Below are 23706 nucleotides of genomic sequence, written 5' to 3'. Positions count from 1 at the left end.
TGGGCGTGGGGCTATCCAACGACGGCTGTCAACATCCCTCCCGATGCTCACGATCTAGTGGGAGGACAAACGCCCATGGCTGTGCTTGCGCTGGGAGCGCTGAGTGGTAGAGAAGAGGGAGCGGGTCCGGATATGCCCGCCTGAGTTGCTGGATCGGAACTGGGCTTTGTAGGAGGCGCAGGGCTTTGGTGGGTCGGAGCTAGTGGTGATCATTTGTCGCCTGTTTCTCTCTCCTGGACATGATTCTGCGCTTGGCTGTTACGGTGGCGGTCCCGGTGCCCCACATTCCGTGGCAGGGGGTTGGGTGCCCGGCAGGGTTCTGTGTGGTTTCCAGCCAAATACTGCCTGCAAATCCCCCGGCCACGTAGAAAGCAGGGGCTGACCCCGGCTTCTCAGGCCTCGTGGGAGTACAAGACTTCTCCACACCTTTCTAAACCAGTGGGAAGATCAGAGCGCAGCCTGTGTTGACAGAACGCTTCTACGAGCTGGAAAACCGTGACCCCTTTTGTCACACGGAGGTTTGCCAGACACTGATCAGCAGGTCACAAACCTGGTTTCTCTTCCCTTTGGGACGTGGCTTAGCCGCGTCCCCCCGCCTTCCCGGAGGCCTTCGCCTCAGCGAGGGGGGGCTGTGGCAGTGAGTCCCGGCCAGTGACACGTGACGGAAGTAACCCGTGCCGCCTTTCTGAGCGCTTCCCACGCACGGGGCTCCGTGTTTGTTCCCATTCTGCAACGGCCTCGAAGGAAGGAGTCCAGCCTTGCTCAGCGGATGCCACTCCCCACGTCTCGCTGCGTGCCCGGTGGCGCCAGGGAGCACCACGGTGTCAGTAACAGGAGACAGGGCTCAGGCACCACGGTAACGACGGGAAAGAGAGCGGAGTCACCGCAACCTTCCGGACCTGAATGTCTGACGCGAGCCCAACTAGAGCTCCTAGGGCGAGAACCTACGGATGTATTAATAAAACAAAACTGTTCTCTAACTGGCTGAGGACAGCAGCTTTCAATTCACGTGGGCCTTTCTTTGACAGTTCCTTTCGAAGGGTTATTTTGATTGGATGAAGCTAACAAAATAAATTGTTCTAAAGTGTGCGTGTGTGTGCAGGCCTCAAGTATCACTTGGGGACACAGCCCACCGTCTCAAAACTAAGCAGCTCGAGAACCTCTAGAGAAGATTTATGATCTCAGATACTCAAAATTGTCATAAAATTTGCCACAGCAGTAATTAACGGAGGCTGCGGTCTACAACCACTAATATTAAGGATGACAGGCAACAAGAAATTATGCAATCAGAATTTTAATAACAAAGATACTATTTTTAACATGGTCAAATATACTCGGCTAAGTCCAGATTTTAAAAAACAAAAGAATCTAGCCCAACGGTACAACCATACAGCTTTATACAGAACATTCCATAGATCAACAGAAAATACATTTGAGCACAAAAATAAAAATATTTAAAGAGAATCTCTAAGCAGCATTTTATTTCTGCAAAACAGACATATATCTTGTACTGATTAAATATCTACAAGTGCTTTTCCTTTACAAAAATACATATATTCTTAATAGACGAAGTCATTAACAATGACCTGGTAATCTTTCACTTCAATTTGAATGATTTATAAGCTAAATCTTACAACCACAAAAAGGTTTTTATTTGTATTAAGATGTTACCACTTTTGACAAAAAAAGCTTAAAATATTTTATATTTCAAAGGAAAATTAGCAACATAACTATACAGTATATCCTGTGACGGTCTTGTCTGACGGGAGGGCTACTCTATCAAACTCTGGTGCTTGCTGTTGTCGCCAAGTACAGGAACGCAGCTGAAGGCTGGCGCTCTCCCACAAGCTCTCGTCGTGGGCCACAGCTTCGTAAGGACACTTAGGCCCCCATCCCCATTCTAAAAAATACAGCAAAAGAAAACCGACCCCCCAGAATGTGAGGCTGATCCCATTACATTTCTAACGTGTAGAACTTCTGCTCCAGTGGACTGAGGTGCAGTCTAGGGATAGATGATCTGTTTACTGTCTGTACAATGTGCCCAGAAATATTTAATCTTCGTCTGTACTAGATTAGTTTCTTATTCCATGAAGCTCTGAAAGATGGAAGAAAACTAGACCCAGTATTTTAACAGATCTTTCATTTGATTCTATATTTAAAGACAATTAAAATTAAAAGGCAGTTCTGAATAATGTCTCAGTACTGAATCCTAGGAAAAGGGGCACAATGAGTATATATATTTGAATGAGCATTTACAATAAATTATTTTAAAGTTTCATAACTTTCTGAAAAGGAAGTGCTGAAGCATTTTAATTCTATTTGCAAATACAGTTTAAGGATAGTGAGTAAACATACCATTTGTGAAGGCTCTTCCCTAGGAAGAGAATCATTTTAAATTATTGGGAAAATACCTCTGTTTTAGGAAAAAGAAAACCATGAAAACCCTGTAATGTAGAAGTACATTTTAATGACCTTTCAATCTGATGTTTTTCCCTCAAAAATGCTACAGACCTAGGTACGCCAAGTGAATCCAGAACTGGATGGTGTTTTTGTGCTTTCAAAGGGTTTCTACATCTCGAGTATATATCATCTTTTTTGACTTTTCCATAGACCAGATCTGGCGGGCATGTTACATGCCTTACTGTTAAGGATCTATGTCTTACAGTATTAATAGCGTTTTCACGTTTTTGTTTCTAATCCAAAAGATTAAAGTTATGGCAAACGGATTCATTTTTGCAATTTCTACAACCAACATCTTACTGGTATAAAGCTTAGCCGGAGGGAAGATTCCTTGCGATAAACCAGAGTATGTGGCAGACTGCATCCAAGGAGGTTGACCCAGTGGCCTATCAGGCTGCATCACGTGAGTTTGACCTCCAAGGTGGCCACAGTGTAAGCTCCCAGGGAGAACGGCGGATGGGCAGTGCCTAACTTGATGTATATGCTCTTGATCTGGGACTTGTTTTGCCAAATTTGGCTGTATGGCTACATTCTAATCACAATAAGGTAATCACTAAGAAACAAGACAAAGAGTTGCTTTTTAAGAAAAAAAAAATCTGCCTTTATGAAAACTTTGCTTTTGAATACAAAAAAAAAAAACCAACAACAAAAAAAACCCCACTTAGGTAAGTCCAATAGAATGTACTATTTCTTATACAAGTAAGCATGTCAGCACTTTTACCAAAGTCTGTCTATAATGAAATTTCTCCTTTTACTAAGAACCCAGGAACCAAATAAGCATACATTTCGTTTATATGGACTCTAATGAAGTGAATTAAAGAGCTTCTCAAATTAAACTTTAAAATCTCAATTTCAATATTCTCTTCAGAGGATGTATTTCTCCCACTTGCATCCAAAGGGGGAGCTAATTGTGGTGCTTTATCTCTTTCTCACCTTTGAGGATTTCCTAAGCCCTGTCAGATGGTGCTGGAAAAACAAGGGCCATTATTGGAGAGGAAGTGTGCTCTGATTATTGCAAGAAAAACTTACATTTGATTGATCTCACCACAAAAATCAGTTTAAAGCCTTTCTTTGGTGATATTGTAGCAGTTAAGGTTACTTAAGGTTATTGCCTAACTATATAAAATTAAATTGCAACCTAAAAAATTCCACCCTCCAAACTGTTAAAACTGTCTCTCTAGCATGATTGTTAATCAACAGTAGAATGTCTTTGGTGATCTCTACTTCTTATGAAAATCTTTCAAAAAGAGATTACTCTCACTTATGAGTGCCTATTTGGATATAAAACCATTCATAAGAGACAGGTACAGAGAACTCAAAAGTTATGCAGCAAATCTAAACAGAAATGCACTTTTAGCAAAAGAGGCACTTTCTCTTAAATATTTCACTAAAGCTAAAGAGTTGACAATATTATATAACACACTTTTCCCCCTTCAAGAATCACTTAAATTTGGATTTCGTTTTAGTGTATAACGTAGTCGAGTATGGGACAGATTTTTCAATGGATAAATAATACACTTTTCTAAAAGTAGTTAAAAGACCTTACCCAAAGTACCCGCACCCCAGACTGAATGACCTTATCTTACCTCATCAGTGAGCCTTTTAGTTTATTTTTTATACCTCTTAAAAGTATTCCATTCATCTAGAGAAAAGGCCATATTCTGATTTTTCTGTTAACTGATGTGATTACTTCAGTTAAAGTGGTCTGTATGAACCACAGTCCTTCTTTATATCCACGCTTCCTTGGCCCTCTTATATCTCTGACATCCTAGGGCAGAGAAAAGCGATTACAAAGTCCTTTATGGAAGGTAAAGTTCTTTCGGTTTCTTGCTTAAGAGACAACAGATTTAAACAAATTTAATTGAGTTTTCTTCTCCAGTTTTGCAGATTCAGAGGATTATTCCTACAGTTTACTTATGTAAGAGCTTTATTAGCACCCTAAGTTTATAAAACTAACTGCAAAAGTCACCTGTATATGTTTCTTGTATCTGGTTTCTTGCAAATTCCTTAAGCTGACTTAGGGGATAATTAGTGTATTGCTCAGACATGAAAGCAGTCCCATACTTAGGAAATTATAGCTGAACATACCACAAGAGGTGGGTTGAAGAAGTCTACAGTTCTGAATAGTAATGCTGTATCACTCAGGACGGTCCTAAACTGTACGTTTCCCTAAGTGCTAACTGATGCCCTGCTTCCCCTATGGTTTCCTTTCACATGTTTTGGCACATATTCCACTGCATTTCCATAAAAATGTTAACATGTGAACAGTGAATAAAGGAATTTTACATAAAACGATTCTCAATTCCATAATTGCTTCCTACATATTTCCTTGGAAAACAGTAAAATTACATGTGATGAGGCAGCAACAGACCCAACTTAAAGAGCTCATGTGTCTAAAACTCACTGAAGGCTCTAAGTTTTGGCTGGGGACCCCAAAACACACAGGTCTCGTTTGTGGTTTTATTTTAAAATGCACTCTCAATTCATTTTGAGTTAGTTAACTTCCATATGTAAAACACTATTTTAATCACTGACCTAGATGTGACAAATTTATAATATTAGAATTTCCTAGGGATGTCAGGGAATTGGATTTCACAGCACAGCAAAATAATTTCTGTAGCTAGAGAGTAGATGCTGTTTTTGGTTGAGTGTAATGGTCTGTTCTAACCATCTTGAAAGAGTTCACAATAATCTGCCTTTTAAATTCTGCTTCTGAGTCCCTCCAGGCACAAACAGAATCTAACAGAATGAAATTAAGAAAGCACTGCCATAACCTTTTTCACAAAAGTCCAAACAATAACAACAGAAAACTCTGATAGAGACTTCCTGACTTGAAACAATGACACATGAAAAGGTAATTTAGGAAGTTTCAGCCTTTTAGAGTGTGAAATGCATCAAGATTTAGCTGTATTTTGTATGTGTTTTTTAGAGTTGTACAATGTTTTATTCCTAAGAAGCATTTTGAGATTCAGAAGGCATTAATCCGTGATACATTTTACTGGAAAATGTAGCACGTCTACAATGTATACAGTATAAAAACTATGTGTGTAACACACAGATTGTGCTCGTGTCAGATTTCTAAAACAGTTTTTCCTAGCTTTCAAGACTTTTACTAAGTTTCGGAGGTTAACTTGTTTATTTTGAGGCAATTAACAAAACTTCATTTCCAAATAAGTTTTTTTGAAAACAACTGTCGATTTAAAGGTTTAAAACGAAGTTCTTCACATAATTTCAGGTAATGAGACTTTCTCTGACTTGCAGACTAATCTCAAAATGAATGGAAGACTTAACAAAACTGCAAAATCAAGGACATTATCCCAGCTCTGACCTTAACGAGTTTATGTATAAAACAAGAATCCCATTTCCCCCTGCTGACTACAGGATCTAAAATGGAATCTCCTCAAATCATTAATTTGGGTTAGCATGTTCACCTACTACACTGCAGTTACTCTATTAGACGCATGTGGTTTGGAGCTGCGATAGGTAACAGTTTTAATTTATAATTGCCTTGAGACTTCTAAAATCCATAAAATAGCTAATGTTATCTGCTCTAAAAATCCTAATATTTAAAATCATCAGAACCCTCTGCATGCCACAATGACACACACCTAAGGCCAACTTAAAAAGAGAGACATTCTACTCATTAAATGAGAGCCACAATAGAATGACGCATACATAGAACGGGCTACACAGTGATGTTTCACGAAGCAGCACCTGCTCGTCATAAGGCATTACGAAAGACTGACCTTGCTGATGCAGTAATTTTGTTAGAAGTAAGTGTGGCCAGCTGTCGACCTTTCCAATGGTTCTGAATCGGACTTCAGCGGTCCACCCGGTCACACACACTTTCAATCTGGAGGGCTAGCGTGCCTCCTTGTGCAATGGTAGGTAGACCACACAGCTGGAGGACTTAACATGTCTACAACTATAATGTGCTCTAATGACGAGAATAATTGGAATTCTTCCCCCAAAGTCTTGCACACTCAAAAGTGAACTATTTCACACAGAAAAAGCTTAGAACAGGACCGTGGCTCAAAAACCACTCTTCTAAATACTTTCCCATACAAAATAACTTCAAGATATAATAATTATTTCTTGTACAGTACTCTATTTAAACAAAAATTAATAAAATATTAAGTATGTGAAAACTGCAACACCACACAGATTGAGTCATAGTACTAGTGTAATCAAACGTTAGAACGGTCTTGGAACAGGCAAGCAAAATATCCGGGAGGCTGAATCATGGCTGCACCCGTAGCTGATTGCAACCACGACTTGTACACTGAGACAGCACAAATACCGTATGCGGATGATTCAGTAGCAGAATGGCACTTGGTTCACTCTTAATAGAAACAACATAAATGCAACTGACAATTTAGAGACAGACAATGGCCTTATTTGCATGCTGAAAATCTGGTTGTGTCCCTCTCGTCCACACACCGTTCCCTGTGCGATCTGCTGATGAGTAAACAAAGAGTGCAGGAGTCATCTCCGTGGGATCTAGGCCCCTTGGTCTAACCGAAATCAATTCTTGGTCGATACTGCAATACCATGGGGTAGGACTATAAAATAAAAACATGATGATGAATAAGACTGTGTTTATATGAAAAGTGAAAACAATATAGATTACATACAAAAGCCTTTAAGAATGCAGGATTATTATTTACAATATTTCCTAGTACTACTAGTGATTATGACAATTAAAGACTAGTTACCATTAAAATGCTTTATTTTTAAATTACCATTATTTTTCTAGAATCAGGCAAGTTTTCTCTGATATGTAACAAAGGTCAAGTTCAAAGGCTCACGAGGTCACGCTGGCTGGGTATGAGTCGTACGAAAGTAATAGGGAGGACTGAAGGCTCTGTGCCCTGCTTGAAGGTGTTCGTTCAATCAGGTACCTCGTGGGGCTGCATTCCACCCAAGCTGCTGTTTGTGAGGGCCCACTGAGTCACAAATTAACAGAGACCTCTTGCTATGAATCTATGAAACTGGGGTAGTTTTCACAAATCACATTTGTTTTTGGTAAGTTTGACACTTTTTTTTTTAGCATTGAAACTTTAATGGTCCTTTAAAAACTGGAAAAACAAGTAGCGAATTGTTACATGGAACATTCAGGTTGCTACCTCCTTTCAATAGTCAGTTGATACTATTATATGTTCTGGGTGGACACACAACTGAAAGGTATGGACTGTTCTTCATTGCTGTGACTACAGACAAGGTATCCCTACATCAACAGACTAGAGAGGAAACTACTTCCTGGGCATAGAAGGCATAGGCCACATTGCCACTTCAGTATCTGTTTTCACCTGCTATTTTACCTTTTCATACAGAACCTAACATCACAAAGTCTGGTCTGGAGAACCAATGGTTTTCCCTTCCCGAAAGCTTCAGAGTCCCCCTTTTAAGTGAAATTTCATCAAGAAGCTCCTTTTATGAAACCAAGAAAGTGCTGAGACTGTCATTGATGGTTCCCCTTCATCTCAGTGTAAGTGGACACAAAAATCCAGGCCACGAAATTGTGTACTCTTTCATCCAGGTGAAAGGGGTGGGCTGAGGCTCTATAATCCTAAAAAGGACTATTTCTGCCCGTATAGCTAGGTTATATCCTGAGAAAACTCCTCATTGGTCTTCAGCCATTCAGCTCAGGATGGGACTGGAGGTGGGAATGGAAATTTCTAGGTCTTGCTCTTCCCAGCTGAGGACGTAGGGGGATGCCACCACCAGTTCTTAGGGCTGGAGTAAAAGTCACAGTGTCTCAAGATTTCCACGGTCTTAAATCTATTTTGGTTTATATTTTGTTTACTTGGTTTTATTTAAACTTTGTTCCCTCTGAATGACAATATCTGGGAGAAACAGGAATGTGCATTTTAAAAAACTCCCTGGGTCTTGTGAAACTGAGCCAGCTGTGGAGACTGCTACCCAGACTCCCTACCCTCTGCAGTAGGGTAGGATCTACTTCCTGTTCTGGCCCAGCCCACGGCTTGCCCTCCCTCCGCCACAACAACCTTCCTAGCTTTGTTCTCCATCCCGGACTCTGTGGAGTCTGCACGCTTTCTGCAAATGATTAAGGCACTCATTCTAGAATTCCTTCGTAATCTATAGAAGAATCCATCAGCAGTTCTACTGGGACGAAGGCAGAGAGGGAAGTAAAATGGCTTGTCAGTGGTCAGGATTTTCTGGTTTTGGTTGAAAATGGTTTGCTTTCTCCAAGTAACCATTTGTGTTTGTTCTATGATGACAGCTGAAGTTTAATCTTACTGAAGTGTTTTACAATGCTGGGAACCACTAAGATCTACTTTAAGTTCTATCTGTATTTCAGTTTGCTTTCTGAAGTAAAACAGCGCTGTGCTTAGTACCAGGGAATGTGGCGCACCACCCCACAGTGTTGAGTGACTGCCCCAAATGGGCCTACTTGGAGAGTTGCTAGTCGTCAGTCTCATCATGTGCTAAAATAAAAGCTACTCCCACAGTATCCATTTCAAATGTGATAACTTTGGAAAGTGATAAATCACATCGACCTTGACTGATGTACTGCTTTTCGTAAAAAATCTTTATCATAAAAGTGAATGTGGTTTCATGATAGATTTGGAAAATACAGAAAAGCACCAAGAAAAAAGGAAACTCACTTAAATACCACCATCCAAAGATAACTACCATAATTATTTTAGCGTCTATCCTTCTGGTCTTTCTGTCTGTATACATATTTTTTTTTCAAGACTGTAATCAAGCTACACATATTGTTTGGTAAATCATTTTGTCCATGTAAAATTTTAATTTCCATTTAAAAATTCCGTAACTTATTTTGACACCATTTAATATCCTTGATCATTTTTAAAGGAAGAACATAATAGCTTTGTAGAAAAGAATCATAAGTTACCAAAAAATTTCCTTTTGCTGTATATTTTAGTTAATTCCTTTTTTTTTTTTAATTTTTTAATGTTTATTTATTTTAGAGAGAGAGACAGAGTGCAAATAGGGGAGGGGCAGAGAGACAGGGAGACACAGAATCTGAAGCAGGCTCCAGGCCCTGAGCTGTCAGCACAGAGCCTGAAGTGGGGCTCGAACTCACAAGCTGTGAGATCATGACCTGAGCCAAAGTCAGATGCCCAACTGACTGAGCCACCCAGGTGCCCCCCCCCCTTTTTTTTTTTTGGCAATTATACATTAATCCTGCCCCAAGGATCAGGGCTGGTTCCTAGAGTGGAACTGCTGGTTCAAACAGCATAAATACTGGAAGTTATTCTATCTTTACGTTTCCAAAAGAAATATAAATGCTCATTCTTCACTGGTCTCATCAATAATGAGTACTATCTTTTCTTCCCTCTTAATATGGCAATTTAATAAGCATAAAATAGTATTTTATTTCTTCTAAAGAAATTAACCATTTTTGAATGCTGATTAGCCAGTTTTGTTTCCTTCTTTTGTGACTTTCCTAAGGTCTTTTGTTCATTTTTCTATGATAAGTTGAACTCTGTCTTACAGATTTGCATGAATTCTTTCATGTATTAAGGCCATTAAACCTCTCTGTGTATACTGCAAATATTTCCTTAGTTATGATATTTTTGCCATGTACTTTTCAATATTAACAGTCAACTTGCTTTGTCTTTTTTTCCTTTTGTATGTACAGTGAAAAAGGCCATCCCCACTCTGAAATTATTCAACTATATTTCTTCTTGATCTTTGATGGTGTCTATTTTAATATTTACCACTTTAAGCCATGAAAATCTCCTATAATGTGAGGTATGAACTGAATCTCCATCACCACCACCAAGTCTCAGTAAAATTTATTGAAAACTAACCCTACTAGATCACACCCTCCCCCCAAAATCTATATTCCGAGTTCACCGATTAGCCCTGCCGACTGCCAAATACTGTCTCCGGTCCAGCCCTGCTGGCCTCCTTGCAACCCTCAAACAACCAGGTATGACCACTCCTCCAGATCTTTCCACTGTGTTCCCTTGGCCTGAAGCATCCGATCCCAGATACACACATACCTATTTCTCTCACTTGCTTTTGATCAAGAACCTCCACCTCAAAGAAGTCTTCCTTTGGCTATCTTATCTAAAATATTCTACTTCCCTACCTTAATTTTTCTTCTAACACTACAAATCTGACTCATTTATTCTTCATCTGTTACCGTCATTAGAGTGTAAGCTCTGTGAGGAAGTTGTTCATTTTCACTTGTGTCCTAAAAGAGTACTTGGGCCTAAAAGAGTACCCAGTGCATAGTTAAGTGTTCAGTAGGTATTTGCTAAATAAATCTGTTTTCTTCCACTAATGTGAAATACTCTCTTTACAGATTCATATAATACTAGAGTCTGTCCCTGAGCTATTCTTTTGACTCATATGTCTGTGTTTAAGTCAGTGCCCTATTTTAATTACTTCAGCTTACAAATGCATTTTAGGATGTGGCGATGCACATGCCCCCTGATTACCCACCGAAAACTGTGACGGACCAGAAGCACTGGCTCGTACTTCCTGGTGAACTTTAGAATGACTGATTCTGTTAAGTTAAACAAGAATCTAGTAAAAAGTGTGTTTGGAACTATATCAAACTTGATAATTTAATTATGGGGAGAAATGACATCTCTGTAATATTTAATTTACTATTTAAATTTCTTGTGTGTGAAGTGGCATTTTGGTTATTTATGAGGAAGTGTTTGATCTTAGGAAGTATATGCTGAAATATTTGGTAGTCAACTGTCATGATACTGGCAATTTACTTTCAAATAGTTGCACAAAGAAACAATAGACAGAATGATAAAGAGATTAATAAGATAAGGAGAAGGGAAGAGAAGGAAAGAGGGAGCATAAAATGTAGCAAAATGTTAACTGGTAAAATCTAAGCACAAGTAAAGGATATTCGTTTGTATTATTTCAATTGTTTTGTTATTTGGAAAACTTTTAAAATAAGCTGGTAGGAAAAACTGGGACTTAGTGAATTTTATCAAATGCCTTTTCAGTATCTACTGATGGTTTTTATTGGACTCTGTGTGTGTGTGTATATATATAAAATATGTTTATATTACATAATATATATTACTTCCTTCCCCCCAATATTAAGCCATTCTTCCATTTCTGATAAAAATACTATTTAGTCTTGGTTTATTATTCTTTTAGTATATTACTTATCGTCTTTGTATTTGTATTCAAAATGAGATTGATACTGGTTTTCTAGTTGGGGGTTTTCTGTCAGTTTTTGGTATCATAATTATGTTACTTTTGTAAAATAAATTTGAAAAGAATTCCATCTTTTTCAATAATTTAAAACAGTTTACAATGGGAATGATCTATTGCTTGAAAATTGGAGAGAGCATGACCATCAAGCTATTTAGGCATCCTTTGAGGAAGTAATTTTTGAATAATTATTTTCTTTCATGGCTTACAGATTTAAATTTTCTTTCTTCGTGGCTGAATTTTGGTCCACTGGTATTTTCCTAGAAAACTGTCCATTTGGTGGAATTTAAAATTTTTTTTAATTTAAAAATGAAATAGTGTAAAGAGTATACACATAATATTTTCTTGAAATAAAAAAAGTGATAACTTTTCCCTTGAAAACTTGTAGCTGAATTTTGGCTAATGCATCCTGTTAATCACAAGTTCAACTCTGCGACAGGACCATATAATCCATAATGAAGTGTTGAAGGAAGAAAAGGGAATTTGTGAGGATTTTTAAAAATCCGATCTTATTCCGGTTCTTCTCTGATACTTTAGATGGGAGTTTAAGAACATCTTTATTTCTAAGGAACAGACATCAGTGCCAAGAGTGAAAGCATAAAACCACACATGTGGGAGTTACGGTTAAAGGCAGAAGCATCACTACAACTCATCATCCCAATAGAAGATGTACTTTTATTAGATAACTGGAATGTGCATCTGAGGAGAGTCTTTGTCAGTGCGTTTTAAAACTTGTCCACTATCATCTGTATCAAGTGACCCGAGCAAGCTCACAGTTACATGTGGCTGTTGCCGCTGCTGAGCCTCACCTAACCCGGCGTTGCATCTTTCGCTTGTAGGGGACTGATTAAAACACAAAAAACAAACAAACAAAAACTTCCACTTCTTCTTTGTGTTAAGTATGGAGCAGAGATCCAATATGGAGCAGAGATTTCTCAAGGGCTGAAACTAGTAATTATTGAAAATTTCTGACTCCTAAATAATGGCCTTAACATTTATGATTTCATTTTTTAGTTCTGTGAAATTAAATAGATAATGCAAGATAACTAAAATGGGAAATTTGGGGACGTAAATTGAAAAATGACGTTTTGTAGCTCAAATAAATATTAGTTTGGCAAAGTGACATGTCTTAGAAACTTGAGTTTGGGATGAGAGCGATCACCATCTTGGCGGGCATCGTCAGGGTCATATGTACAGTCGTGAGTGCCTCTTACCTGATACAAAGGGCCATCCTGAGAGCAGACTTGCGAAGCTGAGCAGTTCAGACACCGAAACTGCGGAGGAGATGAACTCATCAGATAAGAGGCATCCACAACTGGATACATATTTAAAACTGATTATTTAAACTATCTTAACGTCAAACATGAGTCAACATGATTAGTTTAAGTAAACACTTTCCAAAATATGGTAGTTGTTTTTGGAAAAAAAAAAAAAAAAGATTTTAAGAACTTAGTGGCTGGTAAAACGTAGCTTGAAACAACTTTAGTATCTAAAATATCAGTTTTGTTACTATTCTGCAAATATTTACCAAAATGGTGGCTATCCTTTCCATTTCCTCTTCAAATAATGATTTCTGGGAAAACCCTCACATCTTCAGTCCAGGAGGGGTATTCTCTTTCTTCCACCCCTTCCTGTGATTGATCTCGCTTAGCTCTCCTTTCCACTACCCGTGAAAGGAACACTGCTTAAGGACCTCAGGAACTCTGAAAGGGGCATGAGCCTTGCCCCAACCTGTAAGAGGTCCATTTTACGTATTAGTTTAGGCTCTTCATGTTGCTCAGATGAGGTGTTTAGTCTCTGTCTCTATTTTAATAGCATGAGATTGTGAGCTCCTTGAGCGGCACACAGCAGCTTCTCACAGAAGGTTTTGTGAGTAAATCAATGAATGAACACATCTTAAAACTACTGAGTGGATTCATTTGTAAACCTGCTAAGTTCTAACAGTTTAACCATTCATATTTAAAGAAAGAAATCATTCCCAAATCTTGATTTTTCAATACTGGGTTAAATACTTATTAAACGTAAACATTATAATTGAGATTATATACTTTAAACTTATGTATATATGAGTTCAACATTGTATGTCTCTTCAAAATGGGGAAAAATGCATAAAAAATATGTGAGGTGTAAATTAACCAGGATAAATCTAGCCAAAGCAAGCCACCTTTTTGAAAGAATATTAAAGTAAGCAATGATTCAAACAAATGTATTGGTGGCCTTTTAAATAAAATGTTAGAAATTATCCATTTCCTCAAAAGACTAGCAATTTTTTCCAGAAGTGAGTTCTTGACTTTGTGTCCAGGGTTCACCAACATGCTGTAAGGATATGCCCTGGCAACCTTCCCTTTTCACTCTGGAGCCCCCATGCCCTGGCCTATCAGACCTTGCACGTCCTCAACTGTGCCGAGTCCCAAACAGCATTTAAGGGAAGAGTTCAGGTAAAAAGAGGCTATTTCACTAGAGTGATGATTATTTTTTCCCATTAATCTCTTTTGGTACCAGCCTTGAAGGATGTTTGTTTTTCCTAAAAGTGCTTAATAATGCAAATAACGCAAAGTAAGACAGATGTGGTACAGTAACTGTAGGTACGTCCTGGCAGGGGCTTTTGCTACAAGACCTAAAATCAACCAGGATCATCTGGGAAAGATGGGCTGTACTGAGACTTAGTATTCAACCTACCCGAGAAAAGGAGAGCAGGAAGAACACGAGCTCATGACGAAAGCTGAGGCCGAATGGGAAGATAGGAATAGTAAGTAAGCTCTCAGGGATGAGAGGAGGAGAGAGAGTTACAATAATAGTAAAATGTAAGATACATAAGCTATTCGTAAACTTACTAACATTTATTATGTCAGGCATTCTGCCGTACTTTATTACATGGTATTTCATTCTTACTAAGACATTTCGAGACAAGTATTGTTACTCAAATTTTAGGGATCAAAAAACTGAGTCAAAACTAGGAAGCAGAACACAACTGGGAGGAAATGGCTACAACACATATGACCAGAGATTTATTTCTGGAATTCATAAGGAGCTCTTAGAAGTTAGTAAGGAAAAGACAAACACCACAATAGAAAAACAACAAGGCAACTGATAAGAAAAGAAACTTCACAGAAGAAATACAAAATTGATAATATGCTGTGTTGGTGAGGGTGTCAGAAAATGGGCACTCTCGTGTATTACTGGTAGAATTATACACTGCTAAAATCTTTTAAGAGGATAGTTATTATCTACCAAAAAGTTAAATATGCATACTCTTGTAAATCCCACACCTGGAATCTAACCAATGAATATGCTTGCACATGTGTAAAAAGATCTATGTACTGGAGTAACTATTGCTTGTAATGTTAAAAAAACCTCGAAAAAGTCTAAATTTCCACCAAAGGAGTGTGTTAATCAGATTATGCTACAGACACACAAATGGAATACTATCAATGTGGTATAAAGAATTGTATCAAAGTTTGTTGATTCTCCATAAGACACATCATCAATGATAAAAAAAAGTTGCAGAAGAGTACATATGAGTCCGTTTATGTTTCAGAACTGTGACGAACCCTGGATATTATAACAGGATCATGTATTATTGGTGATTAGTCTAAATAACTAAGTCCCTTCTAGATTGAGATCAGATTCTGTGATTCTATACCCTCAATTTACAGATATGGAAGCCACAGGCAAGCCAGTGGTCATGGATCACGTTTCCTAAAGTTCTATTACTCAAAGGATGGTCCAAAGATCAGATGCACTGGCATTCCCTGGGAGCTTGTTACAAATGCAGAATTTTGGGCCCCACCCCAGACCTACTGAGTCAGAATCTGTATTTTACCAAGATCCCCACATGATTTCTATTCACATTAAAGTTTGAGAAGCACTGGCTTTTAAAAAAGGTACATTTTCTCCCATTCATAAGCAAAAGATGAAACACCAATCCTGAGTATAACATCTTCAGGCGGCAGTATCGTTATGAACTGAAAAATCTCTTAAGGATTTGCTAAGTGCAACCAGATGTTTGATTCCTAATGATAAAAACCTTTTAAAAATGCATCACACTGAAGAATTCAGAAAGTGCTAGGACTTGAGAAAACAGACCGAGTCTGAAGGGGAGCTGCCCCAGGAGGAAGAAGCAGCACCGAGGCCCTGTGGCACCGGAGGTGCGCTGCAGCCCTGGAGAAGCGGAGGCAAAGCTGGCTTCTCTGAGATTCTTCCTGGGAGTCTAGATGTAGGTCTAAAGTCAGGAGGTGACTGGAGTAGGACTGGCCTTGCCTGAGGCAGAAGAGCCAGGGGGCAGGGCAGCATCCCGTGTGAAAAGGGAAGACAGCCACAGGGTTTACTCAGAGACCCAGGAGAACATAGCCCTCCGAGAAACACCCCACGGCACCGAAGAGAAGAAAACAGTTGCCAAGATGCCAATTCTAGCCAAGTCAACCTAAAAATTTCTTCCAATGCCAATCACAGTCCCATTCTAGAGCTCATCTGAAAAAACAAATGGGTAAAGCGAGCCAACACAATTTTTAAAAGGGTAATAAGGAGCAACCTAGGATAGAAACAACCTATTTGCCTTATAAATTAGTCTGAACTTTATTCAGACTTATCCCAAAGAAAATGGACAACTTAGGGGCTTTAAATTAGGGGTGGTATGTGATCAGATTTTTATAAAAGCTATATATGATGTGTAATGTGGTGCAGGGATAAGACCCACTCAGAAGAACAAAACAATGTCCAGGAACACAATGCACATACCTGTGTGTGTATAAACATGTACAGGTAACATCTGCATAGATAATGCTGACAGCTCAAAACACGGAGATAAAGTATGGATTATTCAATGAATGATATTTTTGGCAAAAAAATCTTAGAATAATTTAGTCTTAGTCTTGGTTTATTTTTTTTAATAGAAAATTTTTAAATGTTTGTTTGAGAGAGCGAGAGAGCACGTGTGAGCTGGGGAGGGGAAGAAAGAGAGGGGGAGAGACAGAATCCCAAGCAGGCTTTAGGCTATCGGCACAGAGTCCGACACAGGGCTCCATCTTGTGAACCATGAGACCATGACCTGAGCCAAAACCAAGAGTCGGTTGCTTAACCGACTGAGTCACCCAGGAGCCTGAGTCTTAGCCTAGTGGTAGGTATGTGTGTGTAAGGAAATAAATCTCAGGTAGATCAAAATATTGACCGTAAAAAAGTACCAGAAACAAGTAAAAGAAATCACAAGGTAGGAAATCGGCTGACCCCAGCAGGAGGCACAGCCAGGTAGCAAAAGCAGTAGATCATGTGAACTTTTCAGACCGACATCCTGGCATCCCGCTGGCAGTGGAGGGGCACTGATGGGGACAGAGTGGGGGCAGAGATGGGGACAGATGTGACTGCAACAAGTACACTAGTAGGGGCTTGATCAAGAAATGACTGTTTTGTTGCTTATTTTTCCATTCACTCCAACTGTCAGAATTCACCAATTATTATTATAATAACTCCTCATTAATTGGAACAGGAGCCAAAATTTAAAATCTGTTTAACAGAAAACAAATGGGAAATGGAGATCCAAATAAATGAGATGATCTTTAGGATATATTTTGCATAACTATTACCTTATAAAAGACAAACTCTGCATTTAATTTATTCTTTGAACAAATACTTTTTGAGTATTTGTACTAGGCACTGCTCTAGCTACTGGAGACTCAGCAGGGAACAAATAATCATCCCCATCCTCAGATTACATTTTAGTTGGGGGACAAATAATAACATAACTAAGTGGCATAGTGTGTCAGATGGTATGAAAAAAATACTACGGAAAACAGTCAAACCTGAAAACGGATTAGGAGAATGCCAGAATGGGAGCGGTGGTTGTGATATTAAGGAAGGTCAGAGCCCTCACTGAGAAGGTGATATAGAAGCAAAATTCTTTTAAGTGAAGAGGGTAAAGAAAATAGGTGGATACCTAGGGTGGCAGGAGAAAGCCTGGCATGTTAGAGGAAACAGGAGTGAGTGGGGTCAGAATGTGATGACCAACGGAAAGTAAAGCATAGGATCAGAGAGATGTCTGGGGAAAATTATGGGGGTCAGTATCTACAGGTCCCTGGAAGGACTTCAGTTTTTACCTAAGTGAGATTAGAGGTCACTGGAGAGCTCGGAGCAGAGAAGCGACATATTCTAACTTGTTTTAGGAGGATCGCTATGCCGGCCAAAGACAGTACGTGGACCCCAGGTGGAGGCAAGAGTGGAAGCATGGAGCTCAGGCAGGAGATTTTTACAGATGTTCTGGAAAATGGTGACAGTGGCTGGGACGAGCGTGGCAGAGTGGAGGTAGTAAGATATAACTGGAGTCTGATGATGGTGTTCTGATAGCAGAGGTCACAGAATCTGCTAAGGATAGATGAAAGAAAAAGAAACTAGTGAGGACTGCAAGGATTTTGGTGTGAGAAACTGGAAAAATGGGATGACAAATTTTGGAATATTGAGATTGTGAAGACTGAGGGGCAAACAGGCTTGGAGGAGAGCAAACAAAAAACAGGGCTGTCGTGCTGAAAAAATTAATTGGGCTAATACATTACTTTACCATTGTACTAAATATAAAATGTGGTTAACTTTTCTATTTATTGGTTTCGTTTTTACTGGAATGAAAAATCATAAGGTACCGAACCATTTTTCCAAGCAACTTTTATTAAAATATGCCTTAAACAACCAAGGAATTTAAACTGTCAAACACGTGTAATCAGAAACATAACTGTAGTAAAGACTGATTTAACTGATGGTCTATTAATATCAATTTCTATGCATTAGCTCCTTCACACTTTGACATTAAAATAACTGGCAGTGTGGGCGACTGCTGGGAAGGGGGTCGTGTGAAGGACAAGTGAGTGCTAGCAGAGGTCTTGCAGTGGATGACTTCTTACATCTCTTCAACCCTAAGGCAAACCCATTCATAGTGTCTGAAAATCATTAACACGTACTTAAAATGCCCAATGACTTATCAAAGAAAGAAAGCTGCAATTATATCGTTACGAAATTATATGTACTATCACAATGTCTAGGCCCCAACTGTGCTGGGTAAGAAAGAACTGACTACCTCTGTTTAGCTGCACCTGGGACCCGAAACACTTTGGCTGGAAGGATTCAGTGAGGGTGATGTATGTAGAACCATTTAAAAAAAAAAAAAAAAAACTATAAAATATCCTCGAAAGTCAAGTAGTAATTTACCAAATACAAAGATAATTAGATTTGGCTTTTAAAAGATGAGGCTTAGAGAGGTCTAATATGTTTTTCTAGGGCACACAACTCTCTGGTGACTGGTCCTCAAACATCATTTCTTCTTCCCGGTCATGAGAATTCCACCTCAAAAGGAAGATTGTACCCAAGTAGGACTCAGAAAAAAAAAGTCTGACCTTAGAAGTTAGGTGCTTCGTTTATTGTTATATCAAGACATTTCTGGAAAATGTAGCCAATTATCCTATCCATTGAACAGAACACACAAAAATGATTTTTTGGGGTCTGTTTCATTAACGTTCCATAGATGTTTCCAATCCACACAAGTATGTTTTTGAACCACTGGAATATGGCAACCCTCATTATATTCAGATTCTGTATCACTTGTCCTTGACTGAGGTTATGTTTCTTTAGTATTCTTTCATAACTTAGGTTTTCACAAAAATGTAATAAAGCCTAGCTTATTAGAGAGATTAAAACTACAGACAGTTTAGAAGTATGACATATTATACCATAACCACCACAGAGTCTCGATGTCTGAGAGGACCTTGTAGGTCACCTAGCACAACCTTCTAGTCAATCTCAATGTGGATTCATGTACTCAGATTATGAAGAGAATTTCTGGTAGCATCACTACTACATTCCTCACTGATCTATATCAGTGTCATAATCCCTAGTCCCTCGGATTTCCATAATATCAATGTAATATATAACTCAGGTAAGATATGCTTGAACCTTCTCATTAACCCTAAGCAAAGATACATTTCAAAATATAAAATTCTCCTTTGGGGTTTCTTGGATTTTTCTCAGGTTTTCTCCTTTTAAATCATTTCTCCCATATTGTCTAGGGTCTAACTCACAATAGTCTAATTCTGGCATCAGAAACCACTGCAAACTCACTTACCCTTTGTTCCGATTTTACACTTTCACGAAAAGGAGGTACCTGAAAAAAAGGATAACCTAGATTCTACCCTATCAGTTCCTTCTAGCACAACCAAAAAATAACATCAACCATTAGACGTACTAATCATGGCAAAACTTAGTCTCCCCACTCAACTCCATATAGTTAGAAATTCCCGTATTTTACCGGGGTTTAAAATCATGTACATGCCATCTTCTCTGTCTTGAGGTTAGCAGAGTTCTGAACATATTTAGATGGGACTTTTAACTCACCTTCAATATAACAAAACCATATTTAACACAGACCTTGGTCTTGTACTTGGGACCAATTAGCATGGAGTAGCTGGGCGTAAACAGTAAAAGGAATCAGTTTCTTCTCTTTCCCAAGCTAGTTTTTTTGTTTCTAAGTAATACTGTTAAATATGAGTAATAAAATGACATAGAACTAAATATACACATAGGTAAATATAAAAGCAATTTACGTTTTCGCCTCTTAGTCGCCATCTTGTCATGTAGATGAATTCCATAGTGTGATCCTTCCCCATAATTTCACCATTGCACAGCACATCCAACTTTAAAAAGAATACAGATCCATTAACGTAAGTAGTTCGTGTCTTAAACTTTTTTCCAAATTTCAAAAAAAGATTCAAATAGTTATAAAAAATAGAGGTATTATCCATTATTTAAAAAGAGCATTGAATATTTTTATTAAAAGCACTGGTCCATCTCATAAGTATTAATTCAGATAGAAGTAACATGAAGGACTGCTTGTCTTGTCCCACATACCTGTCACTCAAGTCTATACACATAATTTTGAAATGCAGTGTAAAGATTTTTTTAGTCCATGTCTCTGTGCACTTACAGGTTTAGACATATTTCCAGGATTGTCTCTTACAGAATGAGGAGGAACTGTGGAGACCTCACAGCACCTGGGGCTTATGAGCTCACCTCTCAGAATCCTTTCACCTTCCCAAGATTTAGAGGACTTGCTTTCCTCTCATTAGTTTGTATTCCAAGAGGGTAAATGAATGAATGTGGATACAAGATTTTTGGGGACGTCAAGGCATATGAGAACTTCTGGTAATTACCTGTAGCTAAGTCGACAGAACAGTTAGGACCACGCCACAGGCCTGTGTCTTCTAGGGCTCTCTGGCCTGTTTTGCTTGGTTGGTAACTTGCATAATACTTCCAGGACCCTCTTCTCACCTTGCATCAAACTTCAAAAAAGGTTGCGTGTTTCAAAGCTCACTTTTGCTCTAGAGTTGCAGGAACCAAACAACCCCCCAAATCCTTAATTAAGAAGGCCCCAAGAACTGTGGCTATGATTTGCCAATTCAACAAAACATAAACAAACATTTATCATAGGCCCCCAAAGTAAAACATTTCAGTTCTTTAGCTATTAAAAGCAGACTGATAAGAGTTTAATTTAAAGTGTGGAAAGGGGGAAGAAGAATGGGTTTTAAATAATTCTGTGTTTGGCTAGATAGAGATTAGAGAGTCCTGAACTTTAAAAGTCTAAAATGAGTAGAGTTCCAATTGTATTACACAAATGTTTAGCTAAATTATATTGATTTTTTGATGATTTATCGTGACTTACATGGACCTCAAAATGTTTTTTAGACATTTTTAAAAAGACAAAATAGTTTTTTTTTATTTTTTTAAGTTTATTTTATTTATTTCAAAGAGAGACAGAGAGCACAGGAGGGGCAGAGAGAGGGAGAAAGAGAGAATCCCAAGCAGGTTCTTCACTGTCAGCACAGAGCCTGATGTGGGGCTTGAACCCACGAACTGTGAGATCATGACCTGAACTGAAATCGAGCACCAGATGCTTAACTGACTGGGCCACCAAGGTGCCCCGATGATTTTTTTTTTTTTTTAATCTTGCCTGTAAAATAAACTCATAAGCAAAGAAGTAAAGAGATTTAGGATGCAATCCCTAATTCGGTATGCTGCTTCTGTTGTCATTTACAAATGAAACTATCTCCCCCAATGAGCAATGCCGTTGCAAAAGGCTTCAGCTCATAAGTATTTCATTACTACATCACCCTATATGTTAAGACAGCAAAATAAGGGAGGAACCAGTAAATCCTTCTAAAAATCACAGGAAAAGTCCTTTACACTGGGATAGACAAGGAGCTGTCAGTGGACTGAGTCTCCTCCCTTGCTGTTTTCTATGGAGAGAGATGATAAGTGCCGGCAGTAAGACACTGAGAGAAATCATCCTCTCAGCTCTAACAACTTCCTGGAAACTAGAAAATAATTGAGTCACACCTAAAAGTAAGGAAATAAAACTGCATGTGGTATTTTGTAAGAAGACAATAAAGTACAAAAACAGTTTCATTTTCTATTTTCACTGTTGTATCTATAAATTGTTATCTTTTACTTTACCAAGTACATAGGGCTTTGATTAACTCTCATACTTTTTTTCCCTAATGTAAAAGTTGATGTCTCTGGAAATGTTTTAATATGTGTGGGACCAAACCACAGTAAGAATTTTTAATCCATAGATTAATTAGTTGTCTGAGAGAAGTTTTTAAATAAATTTAGGATCAGAGGCTTCCTCATAATATAGTCTTAATACCTGTCAATGCCTATGTTCAAATCCTATTTTATTTCTACTATGATAAACTATTCATATTAATATTACTATACCTAAGCCTGAAGAACTATGTTGCCTTTGATGTCTTTGTTTATACAGAACACTAGTTTGGTCTTTAGTTTTTTCAGAAGCTATTCTCAGAACCCAAAGGGGAGGAAGAGAAAATTAATAGAAGTTGTAAGACTGCCATTTGGGCAGGTGAGAAATGGTAACCGTATCTCATTATGTTATAGCTGTAATTCTAGCATCTTAAACATTCTCTAAACATTGAACACATTACAAGCTGTGCTGTGATCAATATCAGGGCAATTTATCTCTCCTGTAAGGAAACTGGTAGACCGCATTTATGCAGATGCAATTACATTGGTTTTACCTTCTGCTAAACAATATCACTTTTGCAAATCACATAATTAAAGGAACACTATTTGTAAAATCCCTTTTCATAAAAAGACAATGTTTTACATTCTGAAAAAGAAGTCTATAAAGAATTGGTAAAACTGGATCTCAAAGGTCTCAGATTAAAAAAAAAAAAAAAAAAAAAAAGACCCTAAAGCATGTTGGCATTAAAGTCCAGTTAGTTGAGATATTTATTTTTGGATCACTTAATATTATTTAGGTATCTCCTCTAATGGTAAAACACTAAATGCATTTGTATGTTTTAGTCAGGATGTTAACAAATACACATTACATAAACAGAATATTACATTCTCAAAATTAATTTTTAACATGAAAATAACCCAGGTTTCCACAAAATTATTGTTAATTTTTACTTCTTTTGTTAAAATTTTACTTCAGATTAGAATTATCAAAATGATCAAGATTGTATTGTTAACTTACCTCATAAGAACTTGGAAGTTTTAGTTTTAAACTTAAAAATTTTTTAATAGTTCCCACAGTTACACGGGTAGAACATCGAATGAATTTCTTCATTAAACCCTAAAGGAAACAGATTATTAGTTAAAATATATCTTGTAATGAAACCACAGGTGTCATTTTCCACTATCATTTTGAGGATTTTCAAAATATATTCTGAAAATGTTTCAAATTATACTCTTTAGTACTACTAAATAAAAAATGCTTCTAATTCTTAGATACTTACATGGTATTCTTCAAGAATGTACTATTATGTACACTCAGAAAATCCTGGGAAATTGAAAATCTTCATACCTCTAGACATGTCTAGAAATGTCTAGAGGTATGCAGATCGTCAATTTGTTTAGTTAACAACGCATTATGAATTTAATCAAAAATAAAGGTCGCAAAAAGAATATAAAATATTTTATTAAAGAATGTCACTTCTAAAAGAATTAGGGATATTTTTTAAAAGTCTCATAAACTTTTAAATATTTTTTAAAAGAGCAGTGATCTCAGAT

At 37.9% G+C, this 23706-nt stretch overlaps 1 protein-coding gene across 7 annotated transcripts in view; it reads right to left on the bottom strand.

The window, feature by feature from the left end:
- Window positions 1–1276: 1276 nt before the first annotated feature.
- Window positions 1277–23706, bottom strand: part of PCGF5 (polycomb group ring finger 5) — a 123362-nt gene continuing 100932 nt past the window's right edge. For 3 of the 7 annotated variants that reach the window (XM_042961014.1, XM_042961013.1, XM_042961015.1), the window contains exons 7-9: window positions 23171–23269; window positions 20217–20306; window positions 1277–4228 (exon numbers count right to left, since the gene is read on the bottom strand). In XM_042961014.1, the coding sequence (XP_042816948.1) occupies window positions 4103–4228; window positions 20217–20306; window positions 23171–23269 (315 nt within the window). In that variant the 3' untranslated portion in view covers window positions 1277–4102. Of the gene's footprint in view, window positions 4229–6625; window positions 7023–12854; window positions 12915–13137; window positions 13372–20216; window positions 20307–23170; window positions 23270–23706 lie in introns of those variants that run through there. The other 4 variants (XR_006209337.1, XM_042961016.1, XM_042961018.1 and 1 more) reach the window with 4 other exon arrangements.

Source organism: Panthera tigris, chromosome D2 (assembly GCF_018350195.1).
Source record: "Panthera tigris isolate Pti1 chromosome D2, P.tigris_Pti1_mat1.1, whole genome shotgun sequence".
NCBI lineage: Eukaryota > Metazoa > Chordata > Mammalia > Carnivora > Felidae > Panthera > Panthera tigris.
Note: the sequence above shows the minus strand (reverse complement) of the source record. Positions and strands in the feature narration are given on the sequence as shown.